The sequence below is a fragment of the Schistocerca nitens genome, chromosome 2 (assembly GCF_023898315.1).
Source record: "Schistocerca nitens isolate TAMUIC-IGC-003100 chromosome 2, iqSchNite1.1, whole genome shotgun sequence".
Taxonomy (NCBI): Eukaryota; Metazoa; Arthropoda; class Insecta; order Orthoptera; family Acrididae; genus Schistocerca; species Schistocerca nitens.
Window position 1 is genome coordinate 1,098,098,354 of NC_064615.1, and position 19,604 is coordinate 1,098,117,957.

A 19,604-nucleotide genomic window follows, 5' to 3' on the forward strand; every position below is an offset into this window, starting at 1 on the left:
CTTTAGTGGACTTGTTGCATCTTCTACGTGTCCTGCAAACAAAACACAGACTTTGGCTCGTCTTCCACTCAAGATTTTCTGCTTGATCGTTCCTATTTAAATTGGCCCTAATTCTAATCACTTGGCATTAGCTGAAATGGCTCCCTTTGAATTTGTGTGACTCATCGAGCAAAAGAAATATAACGGAGTCCTTCTAGTTCGTTTGTGGGTGACACAAGACTTCTCATTGTTTAGAATCAGCTGCCACTGCCGCGCGGGGTTGCTGCACGGTCTGTGGCATCTTGTCACGGTTCGCGCGGCTCCCCCTGTCGGAGGTTCGAGTCCTCCCTCGGGCATTGGTGTGTGTGTGTGTTGTCCTTATCATAAGTTAGTTTAAGTTGGGTTAAGTAGTTTGTAAACTTAGGGACCGATGACATCAGCAGTTTGATCGCATAAGCTCTTACCACAAATTTAATTAAAAAAAATTAATGTTCAACTGCCTCTTTGCGTACCGCACCGATAAATTCTCTAAATAATTTTGCTATTGCTTTGATCTTCTGATGACTTTACTAGATGGTAAAAGAGAGCATCATCTGCAAACAATGGCTGCTCAGATTGCCTCCTAAATCGTTTTTATAGATTAGGAACAGCAGAATGCCTACAACACTTCCTTTGGCAAGGGCAGATATCACTTTTGTTGTACTCGATGACTTTTGTGAACTGCTACCACGCAAACAGGAATACGGGTGTGACCCGGAAGAGAGGCGTCACGCTTCCCGTGGTTTGGCCGTCCTGCGGCAGACTTCCGCTGCGCCCGTCGTCATATTGAGCGCGCGCTCCCTGCGACGCGCACTGCTTCTGTTTGCTCCCCAGTGTCGACAGCGGACAATGCAGCCGGCGGGCGTAATTGCCACAGTGGCAGCTCTGCTTGCAGCAAACGGGACATCGGTGCTGGATTGCGTCTGCTGGCGCCTAAACAACGTTACTGGCACAATCTCTGAACTCAGTCCCGTTGAAAATATGATGCAATGGCACTACTGTGTGCATAAAGGTAAGTGCTTTTTCGTGCAGTACATACTGACAAGACGTTATGCACAGTGCAGTTTTCACTCACGCACAGGCGCCTTGGCTTTCATATGCTCTTATCAAAGGTTATACGTTTCCTCACTGACAGTGAAGGACCGCCTTGGGGACAAACTGCACTTCATTCTCACCCTTTTCGGTCAATGTACTTTGTAACAACCTTTTGCATGTGAAAAATATCATAATGTACGATTTGGAAAGACGGTAAATTAAGCATCTATATTTGCGAATTGAGCCCAAAACGTTTTTCATATGTGTGAGAATAGATAGAAGTAAGATGTTGCGAAATACAACGAGTAGATTCTTTAAAACCAAAGCACCTTCTTGCGTAATTTCTGCCGTACCTCGTCATAATAGCACCCTTTACGTATTTTCCATAGTTCTGTATTCTACACAATAGTGGACACTGATATTACAATTAAAAAAAAAAACAATTCACAATGAATATAGTGATGTCAAACGGCTCTTAACTACTTAACGTACAGCGATACATCGATAAGAAAGAGAATTAAATACAAACTAAGTACAAAATTTCGATCGTTGGTAAGCACAATGAAGAGTGGAAAGTTGCGAGTGACAAGAGAAAATGGTGGGCTGCATTCTGCGCTTCAGAAACTAACATTCGCCGTTGTGTCATCGCGGTGCAGAGGACGTATCCTTAGCGGTACAGCACAGACATCGGTGGCTGATACCTGAAGTGGCTGCGACGGAGTTCACTTCCTTCACTGCACTGTACAACTTACCTTCCCCAACAGTTTAATTTCCTAAATTAAGTAAAATATTTTTGTAGTTCTAAAATTACCTTACAATGAGCCTGACAACGTTCGTAGGGTTGAATCGCCTGTAGACGCATAGAAAAAGACCATCATCCTTTCCTTTTTCGTGATGGATCTATGACTCTGTCGTTGAAATTTGGAAACCTGTGAATCGTTTTCTTTGCAATAGATAGCATGGCAAGATGAGACAGCCTATCTTCATCTCTGGTACTTCTAAGAAACTGTTTGATCCGCGACAACGTGCGGAAACACGTCCCTGCTTCACAGCTTCTCATCGGACAGCAGCCGCTAATTTCAGCAGATTCCTGACGTCGCCAAAAGGTTCTTGCAGATTATTTTCAATGACAAACTTTATAAGGGCTCCTGCGGTTTTTTTTTTCTTGAAACCTATTTCGAGAATAAATGATCTGTAGCTCTGTTTTTAACTCAGCTTTACTTAAAAAATTGATAGGACTGCGTAACAGCAGATAGAACATTTTCAGGACACTAATTTTTCAATGAAAGAAAGAAGCGGTGTTTGAGTAAATTAGAGGGCAACAAGTGGCTGCAGAATTCAAACCTCTGTTTCTTCTGTGATATCATTAACATTGTCTCTAATTTTAAAAATTTCGTTTCGGAATGATGCTGCTGCTTGCTTTATTGAGACGCGACCAGTGGTATATTTTTGAAATTGGCTGTACTAGATGTTCACGTAGGGCATGCATACATATTATAAAAATGGATATATGTATGTGTGTGTGTGTGTGTGTGTGTATGTGTGTGTGTGTGTGTGTGTGTGTGTGTGTGTGTGTGTGTGGTTTGCACATGTACCACATCCCTTCCTGAACCGATTTCAACCAAACTTGCTACACACATCTCTTACTGCCAAAAATGAATTGCTGTGGGGGTAATAACTACTCACCTCTCATAGTTCAGGACACATAACGTCATAAACAGTGAGATGCACGACAAATTGCCTCATAATGGATGACGTCTAAATTTACTGCTTCTTCCCTCCCACCTCTGTTCGCAGCACATTCTGCACACAGTACCGACGTACACCAGGGAATGTACCTGCAAAGTCGTGTCATTGCATGACGCAAGGCCCAGGAGATGTGGCGTCTTGAGTGATGAGCTGTGTGAAGAAATGCCCCGTCATGTATGAATTTTTAATGCATTTATTCGTTAGAGCTGTGACACACACAGAGTCGAGTCCACTTAAGAGAAATCCCCGATACCTGGCAGAGCTTTCATCATCTTTCAGCTGCGAAGCGCAAACGGCTGTAGGCGAAAACATTAGCCACCTGTAGGGCTGTGAAGAGTCTATGCAGACGTTTACAGAATCGCGGTCTAGACATGAAAATAAGCTGTGCTTACACTTCTGGAAATTATGCATATTTCGTTTCGTAATTTGAAGTGTTTTCATGAATACATATAAATGAAATTTTTTCGATATTACAGAAAAACACAGTTCAATTTTTGTTTTCATTTCTCATAGAAAATTGCCAAATGAATACCTGTACATTGCTGGGTTTGTCAGCTAGTTATTTTTATAAGATATCCCTAACCGAAAGGAAATTTTTGTGTGATAGAGTTTTATCCTTAGATCACATGTTTGATTTACATTTGTTGTCTGGCTGCTGGTATCTTCAATGTGTTTAAGACATTCTGGAGTGTCCTCTCTATTCACATTAACTGTGAGCACTTTTCATGATTTAAAGTTCCATGTAATGGCTGATCCGTGTGGGATTCTTTGTTTCACAACTGCATCTGGAACAGCCACTTTTCGAGGTGAATGACAGAAAAGTATTGCTACCTCCGCAGTAGTTCTGAAAAACGGTTTCATTTGTTTGTTTCGACTTGTCGCTTGGGCAAAAATTAAGTTCAGTGAGTGTTCATAACAATGTACGTAATACACGAAATTATGCCCTTATATTACAGTTGATTGGATTTCTGTATGATGGTCACGCATGACGCTGGCGCCATCATAAATTTGAGATATTACGTTTTCTTTCGTTTCTTGGACAACATCGGCGAGTACATCTTTAATTGAATCAGCCAAGGAGGTAGCACTGATGAGCGATTGATTTGAAAACATGCAAAATCTTTCAACCGGCTCTTCAGCAGATAACAGAAAACGAAATACTACCAGTAACTGAAATTTAGAAGCTGCATCAGATGTTTCATCTGCTAACAGAGAAACAAAAACTGTCTTCGCTAGTTCTGCATTATCTTCGTCCTGACACACATGTAACGTACAGTCCAATAAATTCTTCTGTATACCACAGGGTGCACCTAAAAGACAGCAGCATTGCTCACGTGCTCTTTCATATCCGCAGCTGACGCGGAAGTGAAATTTACCCGTTCCCTAAGTATTCTACGACTGTTAAATTGTACTGTTTCATCATGTACACGTAGCGCAAGTTCAGACTCACTGCAGAACTTTATCTTGGAAAGAGCATAGCGAGTTTGTCTTATATCGCCGTTCTGTCTTTCTGTATTTTGCCTGAAAGCTAAGATTTTGCATAATTTGTGTTTTTCCAACGACTGATAATGCGAAAAAAGCATTCTTATGTCCAATAGATTCCCCACGCTTCTTAAACTTCTCTGTTAGATGACTTACAAGGAAACTGTTAAGTGCGACGTCGCAGGTCGCAGGAACAGTCTTTAGTAAGGCTTATTCGAAAGTGAAAATTATGACCAGAAAAATATTAACTGGTGATGACGCACCATGTCCACAGAAAACGAGAGTCTGGGATGCGCAGAGATCAACCTTCTATGGGGTGCACGTATTACACCTCACAAAATGGACATCGTCGACATCCAAGAAATGTTAGAAACAAACCATTAACTAGGACCATGGAAACCGAATAAAAATGGCGCGTCTCAATGATCACAAAGGTTCGCACCATCGAGATCAAAGACGAGCTCCTTGGCAGCTACGAAGCGTGCAAGGCATCCAGTCTTGAAGAATGCATACAGAAATCACATTGGAGTAACAGGGTGACGAGAACTGACGGAAAGTGATGGCGTGCAACAGAATGCGAAACAGCTTACCGTGGAGCTTATCGTGAAACTGGCTGTCCTTTAAGGCGTTGCTGCAGGTAGTGCAATAATATGTTCTATACGCACAGAAAAGACAAACATGTGGAGGTTGAATTCATCTGGTGGTTCCAGGAGGTATGAACTGCAATGTCACACACTTTCCAGGAGCGATAGTTTGTTCTTTAGGAGTATGACTTTTATACGCAGACTACGAATGAAACAAAAGCAACTTATTTTGACGAGCTATTAGCCAATGTTCATACCATAGTTGCAGTTATCTAACGCCCGTTCTCCCACTCTTGCTTGCTATGATGTAAATATCCCCTACTGCCCTTGCCAAAATCACTCACATGAGAAAGAATCAAGGGTCGCAAAGCACCTCTTAGTTCCTGCAGAGCAATGAATAGCGTTCCAGCATATTTACCATCCGGTTAAAGAGTCAGTTAATTGTATACGAATTGATATTACATGATCTTGATAGAATTCTCATGATACCTTTAATTTCCAGGGTCCCTTTCATATGTGTTTCCTCTTCAAATGCAGATTGGTTGCAGTTGAAAACAAATTCCTTACTCAACGATAGGGTAAGTTTGAATACGCCCCTACAAATTTCTGGGCCGATTCCGTAGTATGCTGTGCATCGTCAAGCTTCGTTTGAAATTTCATTGTCCTACAATTCTGTAGCACAGTTTGACGTTAAGCAAGCATCCACTGCTTCGCTTGAAATCACTATATGTATGTCGGGCGCAGTTTGATGTGGATGACGTAGTGGGTCACCAGCATCTACATCCCGTAAATTGTATCGAGCATCCTTGAAACGCGAAAACATCAGTTTTTGTGACAAGTGCGTCTTGTCTGTTCAATAACCGTAGTTTTTCTTATGCACTAACGGTGATATTTCTGCGAACTTCTTCAAAATACACTACTGGCCATTAAAATTGCTACGCCGCGAAGATGGCGTGCTACAGACGCGAAATTTAACCGACAGGAAGAGGATGCTGTGATATGCAAATGATTAGCTTATCAGAGCATTCACACAAGGTTGGCGCCGGTGCCGACACCTACAACGTGCTGACAGGAGGAAAGTTTCCAACCGATTTTCATACACAAACAGCAGTTGACCGGCGTTGCCTGGTGAAACGTTGTTGTGATGCCTCGTGTAAGGAGGAGAAATGCCTACCATCACGCTTCCAACTTGGATAAAGGTCGGCTTGTAGCCTATCGCGATTGCGGTTTATCGTATCGCGACATTGCTGCTCGCGTTGGTAGAAGTCCAATGACTGTTAGCAGAATATGGAATCGGTGGGTTCCGGATGGTTGTACGGAACGCCGTGCTGTATCCCAACGGCCACGTATCACTAGCAGTCGAGATGACAGGCATGGCTGTAACGGATCGTGCAGCCACGTCTCGATCCATGAGTCAACAGGTGGGGACGTTTGCAATACAACAACTATCTGGACGAACAGATCGACGACGTTTGCAGCAGCATGGACTATCAGCTCGGAGACCATGGCTGCGGTTACCCTTGACGCTGCATCACAGATAGGAGCGCCTGCGATGGTGTACTCGACGACGAACCTGCGTGCACGAATGCCAAAACGTCATTTTTTCAGATGAATCCAGGTTCGGTTACAGCATCATGATTGTCGCATCCATGTTTGCCGACATCGCGGTGAACGCACACTGGAAGCGTGTATTCGTCATCGCCTTACTGGCGTATCACCCGGCGTGATGGTATGGGGTACCATTGGTTACAGGTCTCGGTCACCTCTCGTTCGCATTGAAGGCACTTCGAATAGTGGACGTTACATTTCAGGTGTCTTACGACCCGTTGCTCTACCCTTCATTCGATCCCTGTGAAACCATACATTTCAGCAGGATAATGCACGACCGTATGTTGCTGGTCCCATATGGGCCTTTCTGGATACAAAAAATGTTCGACTGCTGCACTGGCCAGCACATTCTCCAGATCTCTCACCAATTGGAAACGTCTGGTCAATGGTAGCCGAGCAACTGGCTCGTCACAATACGCCAGTCACTACTCTTGATGAACTGTGGTATCGTGTTGAAGCTGCATGGGCAGCTGTACCTGTACACGCCATCCACGATCTGTTTGACTCAATGCCCAGGCGTATCAAGGCCGTTATTACGGCCAGAGGTGGTTGTTCTGGGTACTGATTTCTCAGGATCTATGCACAGAAATTCCGTGAAAATGTAATCACTGTCAGTTCTAGTATAATCTATTTGTCCAATGAATATCCGTTTATCATCTGCATTTCTTCTTGGTGTAGCAATTTTAATGGCCAGTAGTGTATATTCGTGATTGTTGTTTTCGTATGCCACGGATGATTTTCCAAATACAAAATTACGTTTAGTACCAACTCCTAGGACAACGACTGTCCTTCAGTACGTTTCACTGGAAACGGGAACTGGGGCTCCCTGCCCGACAGCGTCGATGAAGTGCCCCACACCTGTTTCAGTAACACTTTCTTTCTATTGCCGTGCACGTATCATCACCACTATACGCCTTTTGTACATTGTTCGCACGACACCACCCATTCCACTGACTCATTTGCAGAAAGGCTAATCCTTCATCCGCCACTTCTTTCTCACTCAGCGAAATTTCTTGGGATTCTTTCTGACGGAATCTCAACTTCGGCTGTTGTTACTGAAGATATAACGCAATGTTTGCTTTGTTTATCGTTTCCATTGCTCTGCTTTGTATCAACACCATTAGCACTGTAGCACTATCGTGAGTTACTCGTCGACTAAGCAGTTCAGCTACGCTCCGTAGCCTCGTGCTGTCGACAGCATTTGATAGCTCCAGTCCCGCCCCCTGTTGGCATCTGCAGCCAGTGTTGTGTTAGCACGGTAGGCAAAATGTGGGTCGTCGAATGACGTTAGATCTGACATGCCAACGCATGTACAGCTTGTGCCTTTACCCTTAGCTAACAGCAAACACGGAAAACAAAATGGGCTATTGGTAGGAGTGAAGCAGGAAATGCAAATTTTGTTTTTACGTCCATTTACATTAACACACCTGGAGGATGCCTTACCTCGGCTTGTTTACGCTTGCCTTAACTCGAGCTGAGGCGGCGGCCTCTGAATTCCATAGTTCCCTTCGAAGCTTTAAGGTGTTTCATCTAGAGAGATACTTTTTGTGTGTCCAGAGACCATGCCGCAAAGTTTCTGGCAGGTGAGAACAGATAAGCACTTTTTAGTGCAAAGCCACTCTCTGCCACTCAGTGCCTTCATTGCTGCTTTATTTACGGCGAGGAACCGTATGTCAACCGTACTTGCATATCGGTCGACAATTTCAGTTCGATTATTTCTAAAATGATCTCAACATCTGATGAGTACTTAGCTATTACATTTGTTTTCTCCCTGCTCCGTAAGCGCTGAACGTTCCCACACAAGTACAAAGGGACAGAAGTGCAACTACTGCCTCGGAAGTGTACAGAACAACGAATGGCAGCGCCTCTGCTACTCACCTAACGAGATACCCTGGGTAAACGCGGCTACAGCTAAGAGGAAAATACAGCTCGGAGGCGGATCCCAGAGACTAAAGCGAGAGGAGAGTGGTATGCCGATTACATCATTGGGAATTCCAGCTTTTCTGGCTGCGGTTATTTGACTGTGACGCAGTACTTGGCAGGTAGACTGTGATGAGACAGGCTAAGTGTGCGGCGCTCCAGGAGATGAGAGTACAGAATGCCCGGGGTCGTCATTCACGGCCCAGCCTGGACTGGAGATCTGAAGTCGCCAGGAAAGGCTCCCACCGGCTGCCGCTCCAGTCTGGAGCGCCCTGCCGCCTGCAGCCCAGCTGCCTCTCGGCCAGCCTGGAGTCTCCTCTCCAGCCCCGCACTGCCAGCTCCGACACCAACGTAAGACTGTATCTGCTCTGGCGTTCTGCAAAGGCTTATGAGCACGGGTCCATATGTCTTATTCCCAATCTCGCCAATCAAACCAGTTAACGATAAGTGTGATTTTGACTTAAATATTACTGTCTCCGCCTAGCCAGGTACATCGCACGTTCCTGTGGTAGCGTGTAACGTGCGCATATGGGCGCACGATACTCTTTAAAGCCTGTACTATGGTAAGTTAACGGGCTTCACCTTATGAGAAAGGCTTTTCGTATAGATATTGACCGCGTGTACCTGAATGGTGGCAAATCAGACTTACACCCACTCTGTAATAACAATGATACGTCAAGTAAGTTCGAAATGCAACTACACGTCAGGATGGACAAAAAAACAACACAGAAGATGCTACCAATTTGTTAATAATACGGTCGCCAGCCTAATTAGGCATCAACTGAGTTTCTTCCCTGTACAAGTTGGCAGATATTCGTGCAAAGCAACAAGTAGTAACACTGCATAATATAGTAGAATTTTAGAATCAGATAATCTATTGAACTGATAGTTTCACGTTCTGTACTGATATGGAAAAAATCATGAATACAAAACACTGCACTATAATGTATACTACAAGACTTCGTACTGATTAAAATCGGGCATAGGTTACCCTAGAAATAGCATTTTCGAGTCACACACAAAATGTCAATTTTGATAAAGATAGAACGCTGATAAATTTTGGCCTTTATATTGACTTTAACTTTGCTGGGCAAATCAGTTTAGAACACTTCAGAATTCAAGTGAGTAAAAAGGGGGGGGGGGGGGGGGACCCTGAAACTGTTACGATTTCTGTATAAAAAAAATTGATTATTGAAATCATTATGCGCTCAAGATTTCCAATATATGAGTTACTACTCTTTTTATCTTATTTCCTGCTCATTTAAATACCATTTTTTACATAGTTAGGTCTGCAAGTAATTATTATTAACACAAAATTTAATTTTTCATTTCGGGACACTCGGATTGCACAACATTTGGAAAGGACCCTATCTAGGTTAGTTGTGAGGATAATTAAATGGTAGGACAGTTCTGGTGAAATTTAAGTTGTTATTGAACAGTATGGAACAAAAGTAACACTGGTCCATACGAATACAGTACTAAAAGTTTCAACCTGTTTGTATCGATGCGGCGGTTGGCGGGCGGCGAGATGGCGAAGCACAGAGCACACATACAACCACAGCAATGGCCCTTGATGTATCGGCACTTTAATTCTTCATAGCGTCGCAATACTTTTCCATTTAGTGCCTATGGAATTTTGCCATGCTGAATGGGCGTTGGAACGGCATACCCGAGGCTCAGTGAAACTATGTCTTCCAGGAGAGCCTCCTCGCTCCAGAAGGTGTCGCTCAGACCAATGCCCAACTCCGACTACTACTGCTGAGCCCGTTGTGCCGTACAGTGCCCGCGTGCATTTTCCCGCGCTCGCCTGCCATCCACCTTTTACCGCTCCCTTACAGACAAGGTATTCACCCGAGGTTTTACATTCTACATATTCTAACACATTGCCTACGTATGGACCAGACGCACAGTTACAATTTTAAACATCTTACAATAGTTTCAACATTTGTTACATTTCAATTCTATTACAATATTGCTTGACATTTGACATAAACATTAATATTCACACTGAAAATTGTTTACAGTTTCCTTAACATAGTGGCATGAAACAAAAAAGAAATGAAATCAGAACATCAATTACACTAATTTATCGAAAAATCAGGTGAAACAAAATTTTCTTACATGTACAATAGTACAGCGTTGTTGTTGTTACAAGCGGTGCTAACTCTGTCAAGCTGGGGCAGAACAGCTTAGCTGACATGCGACATTAAATTATTTTCTTGAAAGGATGCCGAAAATATCGCAAGCGAGCTGTCTCAAGGACTCAGAAATGTAACAGCTGCGATCAGTGTAACCAATTACGTATTCTATACCGAGTGGCTCCCCGTGAGATGGGCGAGAATGCAACGTGACATTCTCCGCTCTGCTCAGGGCCTGGATGCACGGATCGTCCACACCGATGCTGCAGTCAGAACTTCGGCTCATACGGAATGACGGCACAGTGTCCAGTGTTGTACTGTCGGCGCAGCTCTTCCCGCTTCCTCGTCAAGGGGAGCCGCAGCAGTGGCCGCCGTGCTGACAGTCAGCTGACTTGTTGACCTTTTGCTTGTAAAAGTGTGCAGTACACCTCACGCCGTGTCGATTATCGTTCGCTGCAGCTCTCTTAGTGTTTCACTTTCAGTAGCTGCTAGTACTGATGAGCATATGAGTAGCCCACGGAAGCTCGTGAGTCAGAGTGCAGACCTCGAGGTGACTGAAGAACGTTTTGCAGTTCGGTCACCGGGGTTCGCAACGTGCGACGGCCTGGAGCAAGCGCTCCCCGCGTGGTCAGCTGCGGAGCGCCTGGCGGACCGCATCTGGGACTCCGGACTGCCGCCGCCGCCAGCAGGTGGAGCGGCGGAGGGAGGGGGGTGCGCCGGCGCCCTGGCGCAGCTCCGCTCCCTCACGTTGCGCGAATCCGTGGAACTCCTCGTGGTGCTCGACTGCCGGATCGCTAACGACTGTATCGACTTCCGCTGTGTACCGAGGTATGTAAACCACTCGACGCCATTACTACTGACCGTACAACTAACTCTTTCCTTAAATTTATTCTCAATGCTGTCAGCTACTTTTCCTATTTTGCGATACGAACTATCGGTCAATAAGGGCACATTTGTGAGACCCAAAGAGGAAGCGCGCTAATACCTTCTGCTGCCGCCTCTTCTGTTGACACTTTCCACCGAGCAGTCAACGGAATGTGCCTCGTGGCATACGTCTCTCTCCGCTCGCTGTCTCCGCATATCGCTACAGCAGACAGTAAATAATCTGATGATGACAGTCAAAGACTGAAAGCGGTAACTAACAATAAAAGCTTTTCATCGAGACTGCTTGCGTTACTAAAATTGAATTTATATTCCTATTTCCCAACCGTAATATCAAAAATCAATAAAAGTATAGCGTCGTTTGAGATGACAACAGCTGTAGCTCGATACCGTTGTTAGTTGTAAATTAGTTCAAAAGTGAACAATAAACACTGCAAGTGGCTAAATTAATTACTTTTCGAAAGAAGCAATTGTAGAGTCAACACCCTGCACCACCAGATTACAGTAATGCTCCACAACATTTGCTGTACATACGTAATTAAAATCTCTAACATGGCAGCAGTCAGCAACAGTAAAATTATGGAAGCCATAGGAATCGAACAGCCAACCAGTGGCACGTCAGATGTTTATTCACACTTTTACCTTGCTTTACTGTTCATTAAGCCATGTGGCTATACCTTAGCATTTATATGGGTCATTTTAGTGTTGACTGAGCTTTATGACCTGTTTTCTCTTTTCACACAATAAGTTTACACACGTAACTACTTCTTCCAAGGAAGAAAGGTTTATATCTGTTTAAACCTAGGTAAGGATTCGAATAAACTTGTGAAGTACAACTAGCTGGTGCATGATTCCCATTCTTTCCATACATCATTAACTTATAGTAAGACAGTCACATGCAAGCCAACTTTTGCTCCAAGCATCATGAAATGGCATCACGGTATTGCCGCCTCTAGCCTCGAAGACTTCGTCAACTCGGCGGGGAAGAGAGTGCCGGAAGTTTCTTCAGATACGCAGCATCTGCCCGAGGCCTCCCACTGACGCATCAGATCCCGCAGAGCTACCAGTGTGTGTGGATGTCGGCTGCCACGTCTCAGCCGCTGTTCCAGACAGTACCGTACGTCTGCGGCTCTGAGACCGGGTTGTCTAGTGGTCGCCTCGAGGTGCTGTAGGGCGCCTGAGTGTTCGTGAAACCGGGAGTGTATGCACGCGGCCCTGGGAACACGACTCTGTGTGTCATCTTCTACAACGCAAGTGTCCAGAGAATAGGGCAACACTTCGTCACCGACAATGTTGAAATAAACGTGCTGGTTCAGGTTCACATTAACCTTGGTGACTGAATCCAAGTCACGGCGACAGAAACACCCCTATGACAGCATGGAACCACCAGTGGCTTGAACTGCATCCTCTGTAGGCCGTCGCTCCCATCGCCACCTCCATAATTTCGGAAGAGGCGAAATCGCGCGACTCGTGTGACGCACCTCCACCCAGCCACTGTCCGTCTCTGTGTGGTTTGGCCCACTCAAGACGTGCAGCTGTGAGTGTCTGTGTGAGCGACGGTCGCTGACTCCAAATGTCGAGCCGGTGCAGCCGCCTTCCGAACGATTGCTAGGCAGCTGGTTCAGATGGAGCTGTTTTGCCAGGCATTGGCAATTTGCGTCTCGTTTGAAACCGATCGCCAGTCACTTGGAGTGACACTCGTCAACAGCCCTGTCGGCTAGGGTCTTTTTACGCCACTGCCTCACATCACTACGAGTGGTTCACCATTCGCTGCAGATACTTGGACAGTCCACATTGATAGACCAACAGATCGTGTAACTTTACTAGTGGTGTGGTCGTGGACATGTCGAAACGCAAAAATTCCTTTCTGCCAATTCTCGACATCTCCACGTCGACGCAGGTGACCGCCCTGATCCCACGCGAGCGACTGGCACGTACACACCGCGATTGTCACCTCACCGTCACCACTGACGTCAACGGTGGAGCGTCACGTGACCGCCTGGTTCCTCCCCTGCAGCACGGCATCCAGCCCTCCAAAGCGACCTCTGTGCTCAATTAAGTGGAGGCATAGCTTTTCGTCTGATGACATTAGTTCATGCTTTCCAGAAGCTCTGCGTTTTGTACACTTTTAGCCAACACTTAATTCGTCTATGATAAGCATCAGGTGGCAAATAACTTTGTAGTTGGCGACTTCAAGCACACTTTGTTCGTTTTTAATTTCACTAATAAATGGTGTACCATAATCGGTGGATTACTTTCTATCTACAAAAGACATATCGTTTTACGATCGCCACCCAAGTGTTGTTATTGCTTTTAGAAGCATATGTGTACTGTTCACTGAACATACGCAAATTTCCAATCTTAGTTCCTCATTTGCATATAACGCCATTTTAATATCATAAAGGAAAACGTTCCTGATGTTCTGCAACTACTATTTACATAATCACGGACTAGGATTCATGTTCTTATGCTGAGATATGATGGTTTGCGATTAAATTCGTAACATCTGCACAACATTGGGAAAATGTTTCCGTTGTGACATTATTTTCATGCTCTGTCGATCATCGAACGATAATTCATTTACTTAGCGTCATTTTCTGTCAAATATGGTTATGTCTCCGTCATACACACACGAAAAAAAGTTTTGCATCACCCGAGTTCCCAGAACTGCTGAAGATAGACGTTGATTGTGGATATTGTATCACGGTTACAGTCCCTTCGACTGTTCGGAGATGTCACTAAACCCGCCCAAAGACGTAAACAACCGTGCGTGAGCAGCGCTTATGACACGGAAGGGATCCGACAGTTCCAGTCGTTCCACCAGGAAGGAGGTACACGGCTCGTGTTGTCTGTAGTTCAACCGTGCCCAGACGGTCAATACCGCGGTTCGATCGCGTCCGCATTGTTACTTTGTGCCAGGAAGGGCTCTGAACAGAAGAAGTGTCCAGGCTTCTTGGAGTGAACCAAAGCGATGTTGTTCGGACATGGAGGAGATACAGAGAGACAGGAACTGCAAACGACATGCCTCGCTCAGGCCGCCCAAGGGCTACTACTACTTCAGTGGATAACCGCTACCTACGGATTATGGCTCGGAGAAACCCTTACAGCAACGCCACTATGTTGAATAACGCTTTTCGTGCAGCCACAGGACGTCCTGTTAGAACTGAAACTGTGCGCAATCGGCTGCATAATGCGCAACTTCACCCCCGACGTCTGTGGCGAAGTCCATCTTTGCAACCACGACACCGTGCAGCGCGGTACGTGACCCACCAACCAATCTGAGGGATCTACGCCGATTCGCCGTTGAGGAGTGGGACAATCTGGACTAACAGTGCCACGACGAATACAGGCAAGCGCCAATGCCAGAGGACGTGCTACTGGGTATTAGAGGTACCAGTGTGTACAGCATCTGGACCATCACCTCTGAAGGTCTCGCTGTATGGTGGAACAACGTGAAACGTGTGGTTTTCTTGACCAATAAAAAGGGCGGAAATGATGTTTATATTGATATCTATTCCAATTTTCTGTACAGGTTCCGGAACTCTCGGAACCGAAGTGATGCAATCTATTTTTTGATGTGTGTATTAAGTAGTGAAATACATCTCAACATATCCATATCTTACTAAGCGAGGTCATAAGATTGTTGAAACGTTGACCAGTCACATTCAAAAGGGTAATTAGATTAGGAAGGAAGACTCTAAAGCAGTAGATGATTTGTCCTATTCAGGCAGCAACATAATTGTTTGCAGCCGAAGTAGACAGGACATAAAATACAGACTGGCTAGGGCTTGGAAAACATCTCTGGAAAAGAGTAATTGTTTTGCTGTTTAACATAAATTTGATCTTTACGCTGTCATTTCTTAAGGTACTTGTCACGAGTGTAGTCTCGTATGGAAGTGAAACATGGATGGTAAGCAGTTGACACAAGAAGAGAATATGAGGTACTGAGATGTAGTGCTAGAGCAAACTGCTGAAGAATAGGTGTTTAGATGGTTTAATTATGAGAAGATACTGAATCGAATTAGAGACAGTAAAAAATATGCCACAACTTGAGTGAAAGAAGGGATCAGTTGACAGAACACCTCCTGGGACGTCAGCGAATCGTCCGTTTGGTAATGGAGAAGTGGTGTGGGGAGAAAAACTTGTAGAGGGACACCGAGTGATGAGTACAGCAAACAGGTTCAGACGAATGCAGGCTGCAGTAGTGGAGGGGCTCACACAGGATAGTGTAGCATGGAGGGCGGCATCAGACCGGTCTCCGAACTAACAATGACAACGACAAATAACTACGACAATTGTAATGACAACAGGAATAACGTTATTTCTCACTAATCTGAAATCTGAATCTTGCTGACAGATGGAAACTGTGTGTCAGGCCGGCACTCAAACCCAGTCCTCCTCCTTCTGCGGACACTTCTCACACCAGCTGTAGTACCGAGATATGAACAACAATGTGGGCATTGTCGGTCCGCCTTGATGCAAAATATTTTTGTTGTTCATTTATTTATTTATTCATTGCCCATGTTAGTTACAGAGACAAATATCGCCATCAATGTAAAACATGCAGAAAATAGCACAGCTATAAAACGTGTAAAACGTTATTACATGTTTACTGTTTGTTTTTTAAATATTGTGTTCTGTGGGTACTTTCATAATAGCTTATTTATTATACATTATAAGCGTGATTTTAAGATTCTTGTTGGTGTTTGGGGCATATTTTCTGTGTTTTTCTGTTGCCGTTTTTCTAAACATAAATCATGTCATTTGCAACTGTGTGAGCGACTATTAGTAAACAAATACGAAAACGTGAACTTACATATGTCAGCGTTATGCAGTTGGGATTACGGTGGTGTTGTGGATACAGTTTTGGTGTGTACTAGGTTGTTACATAGTTTCTCGTGTACTCATGTTCGCTGGACGGCTTGCAGCTAGTTCTATACACAGAAAAACATAACCGTCGCACTTCTTTCATAATGCATAACGTTACGCCAACTTGCCGCTGGCGTGTCTCGTGACAAATGTATCACACGTTGCAAGAAGGTTACGAAAATTTAAGCGCGAGTTCTGACGACTTCCGTTCCTCATTTATGTGTGTCTGTCTGATCGGCGAGTGGTTCTCTTGCAAGTGTGTGCTTTCTGTTGTGTGTCGTGCGTCAGTTCTCTCAGAGCAGTGAGGATTGTGTCGTTGAAAAGTGTGTTTTCTTCGTTTATTACGTTTTTCCCTTCCACTATTGCTTTTTGTATGTGATAATTTTCTTCTGTTGTTGTCGATATAAACAGAAAAACTTCTGGGATAGAATAAAATGACCAACCTAAGTGATTATCCAACACAAAGATATCAAAGGAACCCAAAGACATTCATAGAAAGCATCACAGGCATCCTCACACAGAACCAGACAAAAAGAATGATACAAAGGAGTCCTAAAGCTCCACTCTTAACAGGCCTCCCTGAGGTCCACAAACTTCTCACTCTAGTCAGGCCAGCGGTGGACTTCAGAGAGACACATGTACACATCCCTAGAGAAATCATACACATACACAAACAACAGAAGCTTCAAAACCCCATAAGACATAATAGAGAAAATTAAGAACATCCCCCCAAGAGCAAAACTTGTATCTTCTGACATTACATCCATGTACACACACATACTCACAGAAGAAACTATAAACACTATAGAACAACAGCTAAAGTACAAGAAATTCCCAGAAAGACAAATAAATGAAATCTCATCCACTCTTAGTCTAATCACTGAACAAAACTATTTCACTTTCAGCAACAACTTCTGTTTGCAAAAAGAGGGGCTATCCATGGGATATCCCCTCAGTGCGAAATTAGTAGGCATATTCTTGGATCGTATAGAGAACACAATATTCAACAACTTTTTAAAACAAGATGAGTACAAAATAATTGACTGGTACCGATACGAGGATGACATAATTGTCTTATAGATGAAACACAAAACAGTTGAAGAGCTACACAGTAACATCAACACAGTACTACCTCAGTCCCACTTCACAAAGGAAAGAGAAAAAAAACAAGAATCTAAATTTCTTGAATCTTACAGTTACAAGAAACAAGCACCAACATTATTTTTCCATCTTCAGAAAACCTACATCCACAACCACTGCTACCCATATCTCATCCAACCACCATACATTCAGTAAATATGCCAGCTTTGGACCCATGCTCCACAGGATAAACAGAACACGTCTTAAACTGAAGAGTACACACAGGAACTAAATATAATCAAACACAGCCGGCCGGAGTGGCCGAGCGGTTCTAAGCGCTACAGTCTGGAACCACGCGACCGCTACGGTCGCACGTTCGAATCCTGCATCGGGCATTGATGTGTGTGATGTCATTAGGTTGGTTAGGTTTACGTACTTCTAAGTTCTAGGGGACTGATGATCACAGCAGTTAAGTCCCATAGTGCTTAGAGCCATTTGAACCATTTATAATTAAACATATTGCTGTTGAAAATTACTACAAAACAGATATCATAAACAAGCTCAACAGCAAGGTAAATATGAAACATAAAAATAGTGGCCACCCACTCAAAAGCACAAGAAAAGAATCTGAAAACCCACAGGCCAAACACACAGACAACAGAGCAGACCACATCACTTCAGGAAACGGAAACATATGGTACACACTGACATACAGTAATAAAATATCACATAGAACTGGAAACATCTTGAAAAAGCAAGGGATCCCAATAACATTCTAAACAAACAACATAGTTCATAAAAGACTAAGACCAGACAAAAAAATCTCAGAAAAATTCAGCATGCTGTAATATACCAGCTCACATGTAACTGCTGTCAGGCCTAACCCATAGGAGAAACAATCAAAAATATCCGAATGAAGTACACAGAGTCCTAAAAAGTGACAGCACACATTCCACTTTCGCAAGACACCCAATGAACAAAAACTGTACCTCTACTAATATCGAAAGTGATCTACACATAACAGAATGCACACACACGCAAAAAGACATAAACGAAGAACAGAAGTCGTCAGAAATTCCGCTACAATTTTCATAGTGTCCCCTTAGGTAATTTCTTCGCACTCCAAGGTCCCGGGTAGTTTTTTATTGTTGTTCGAAGTGGTCGCCTAGTGACCAAATTCATCGTGTGAAACTGGCTACTTACTGACTGACGAGCTTCCGAGTTGACACCAAACTGAGGGAGTACTTTTACAAATAGAGACTCCAGCCAAACACAAGCGGAACTGAGCCCACAGAGTTCTACCTCCATGACACAGAGGCACACAGGCAGTCATATGTGCCCCTGGATAGGACCAAAATTTCCTGCAGCTACTTCCTTAATTACCTTGGTGTCTCCCTCTTCCTGTCACTGTCGTTTATGCAGCACTGCGCGGACCTGTGAAAGTCGTTTGGTTCTATTCTAAATCAACTGCACTACATTTCCGCAAAAAAAACTGGGGAGCAAATGTAGACAAACAAAACAACGCTGCAATTTCTGTTGGTTATTGAGCTGTCGCATATTGTGCTAAAGTGTGGGAGAATGGCACCCATACAGTTAAGACGTAAGGAGCCATGTTGACTATTAATGACATTGCTACAACAGCTACAACTTAGGGGTTGCATGTTCTGTCCAATTTTGTCCCTGCTAATCTCACAATCAAGGATGCCAAGGTACTAATTCCTAAGACAGGGTGCAATAAGTATTGAGTCCAACTGAGTGAGGTAGCGCAGTATGGTCTTTCTTGTCACGAAAGATCAAGATTCAACCTCATCCAAATGGCACAGGAGAGACATGGCAACGTCTTGAAAACGTGGTATTATAGTGGAAGTGCTGCTCGTGATTATGGCGCCAAGGAGCAGACGGTGAGCCATGTTGTGGGAGAGCGCCCACTCCATGCCTTTGAAGGCGGTCTGCCGTGCTTGTCCAATCATAGTTCTGGCTGCACGTTTGTATGTGAATTCTTGTATTTCATCAGAAATTATCAGTTCACCAGAATATGTTAGCAGACTCGCATACCAGCCGTGATGTAGGCAACAATTCCTGTCTGACACCTCGATTCGTCTCTAATGGGCTGGCGACCTCTATCAATGGGAAACGTAAAAGCTGGAGAAGGGCAAGTTCAGTTTAGTTTTCACTATTCTAGTCTACAAAATACAGTCAAGTTTCAGAATATCATCTGTCACATAAGCTGACTCCATTT

The 19,604-nt window shown here is 44.1% G+C and overlaps 1 protein-coding gene across 3 annotated transcripts in view; it reads left to right on the forward strand.

The window, feature by feature from the left end:
- Positions 1–888: 888 nt before the first annotated feature.
- Positions 889–19,604, forward strand: part of LOC126237489 (uncharacterized) — a 71,661-nt gene continuing 52,945 nt past the window's right edge. The window contains exons 1-2 of one of the 3 annotated variants that reach the window (XM_049947634.1): positions 889–1,030; positions 11,107–11,362. In XM_049947634.1, coding sequence (XP_049803591.1) covers positions 1,000–1,030; positions 11,107–11,362 — 287 coding nt within the window. In that variant the 5' untranslated portion in view covers positions 889–999. Of the gene's footprint in view, positions 1,031–11,106; positions 11,363–17,842; positions 19,518–19,604 lie in introns of those variants that run through there. The other 2 variants (XM_049947637.1, XM_049947635.1) reach the window with 2 other exon arrangements.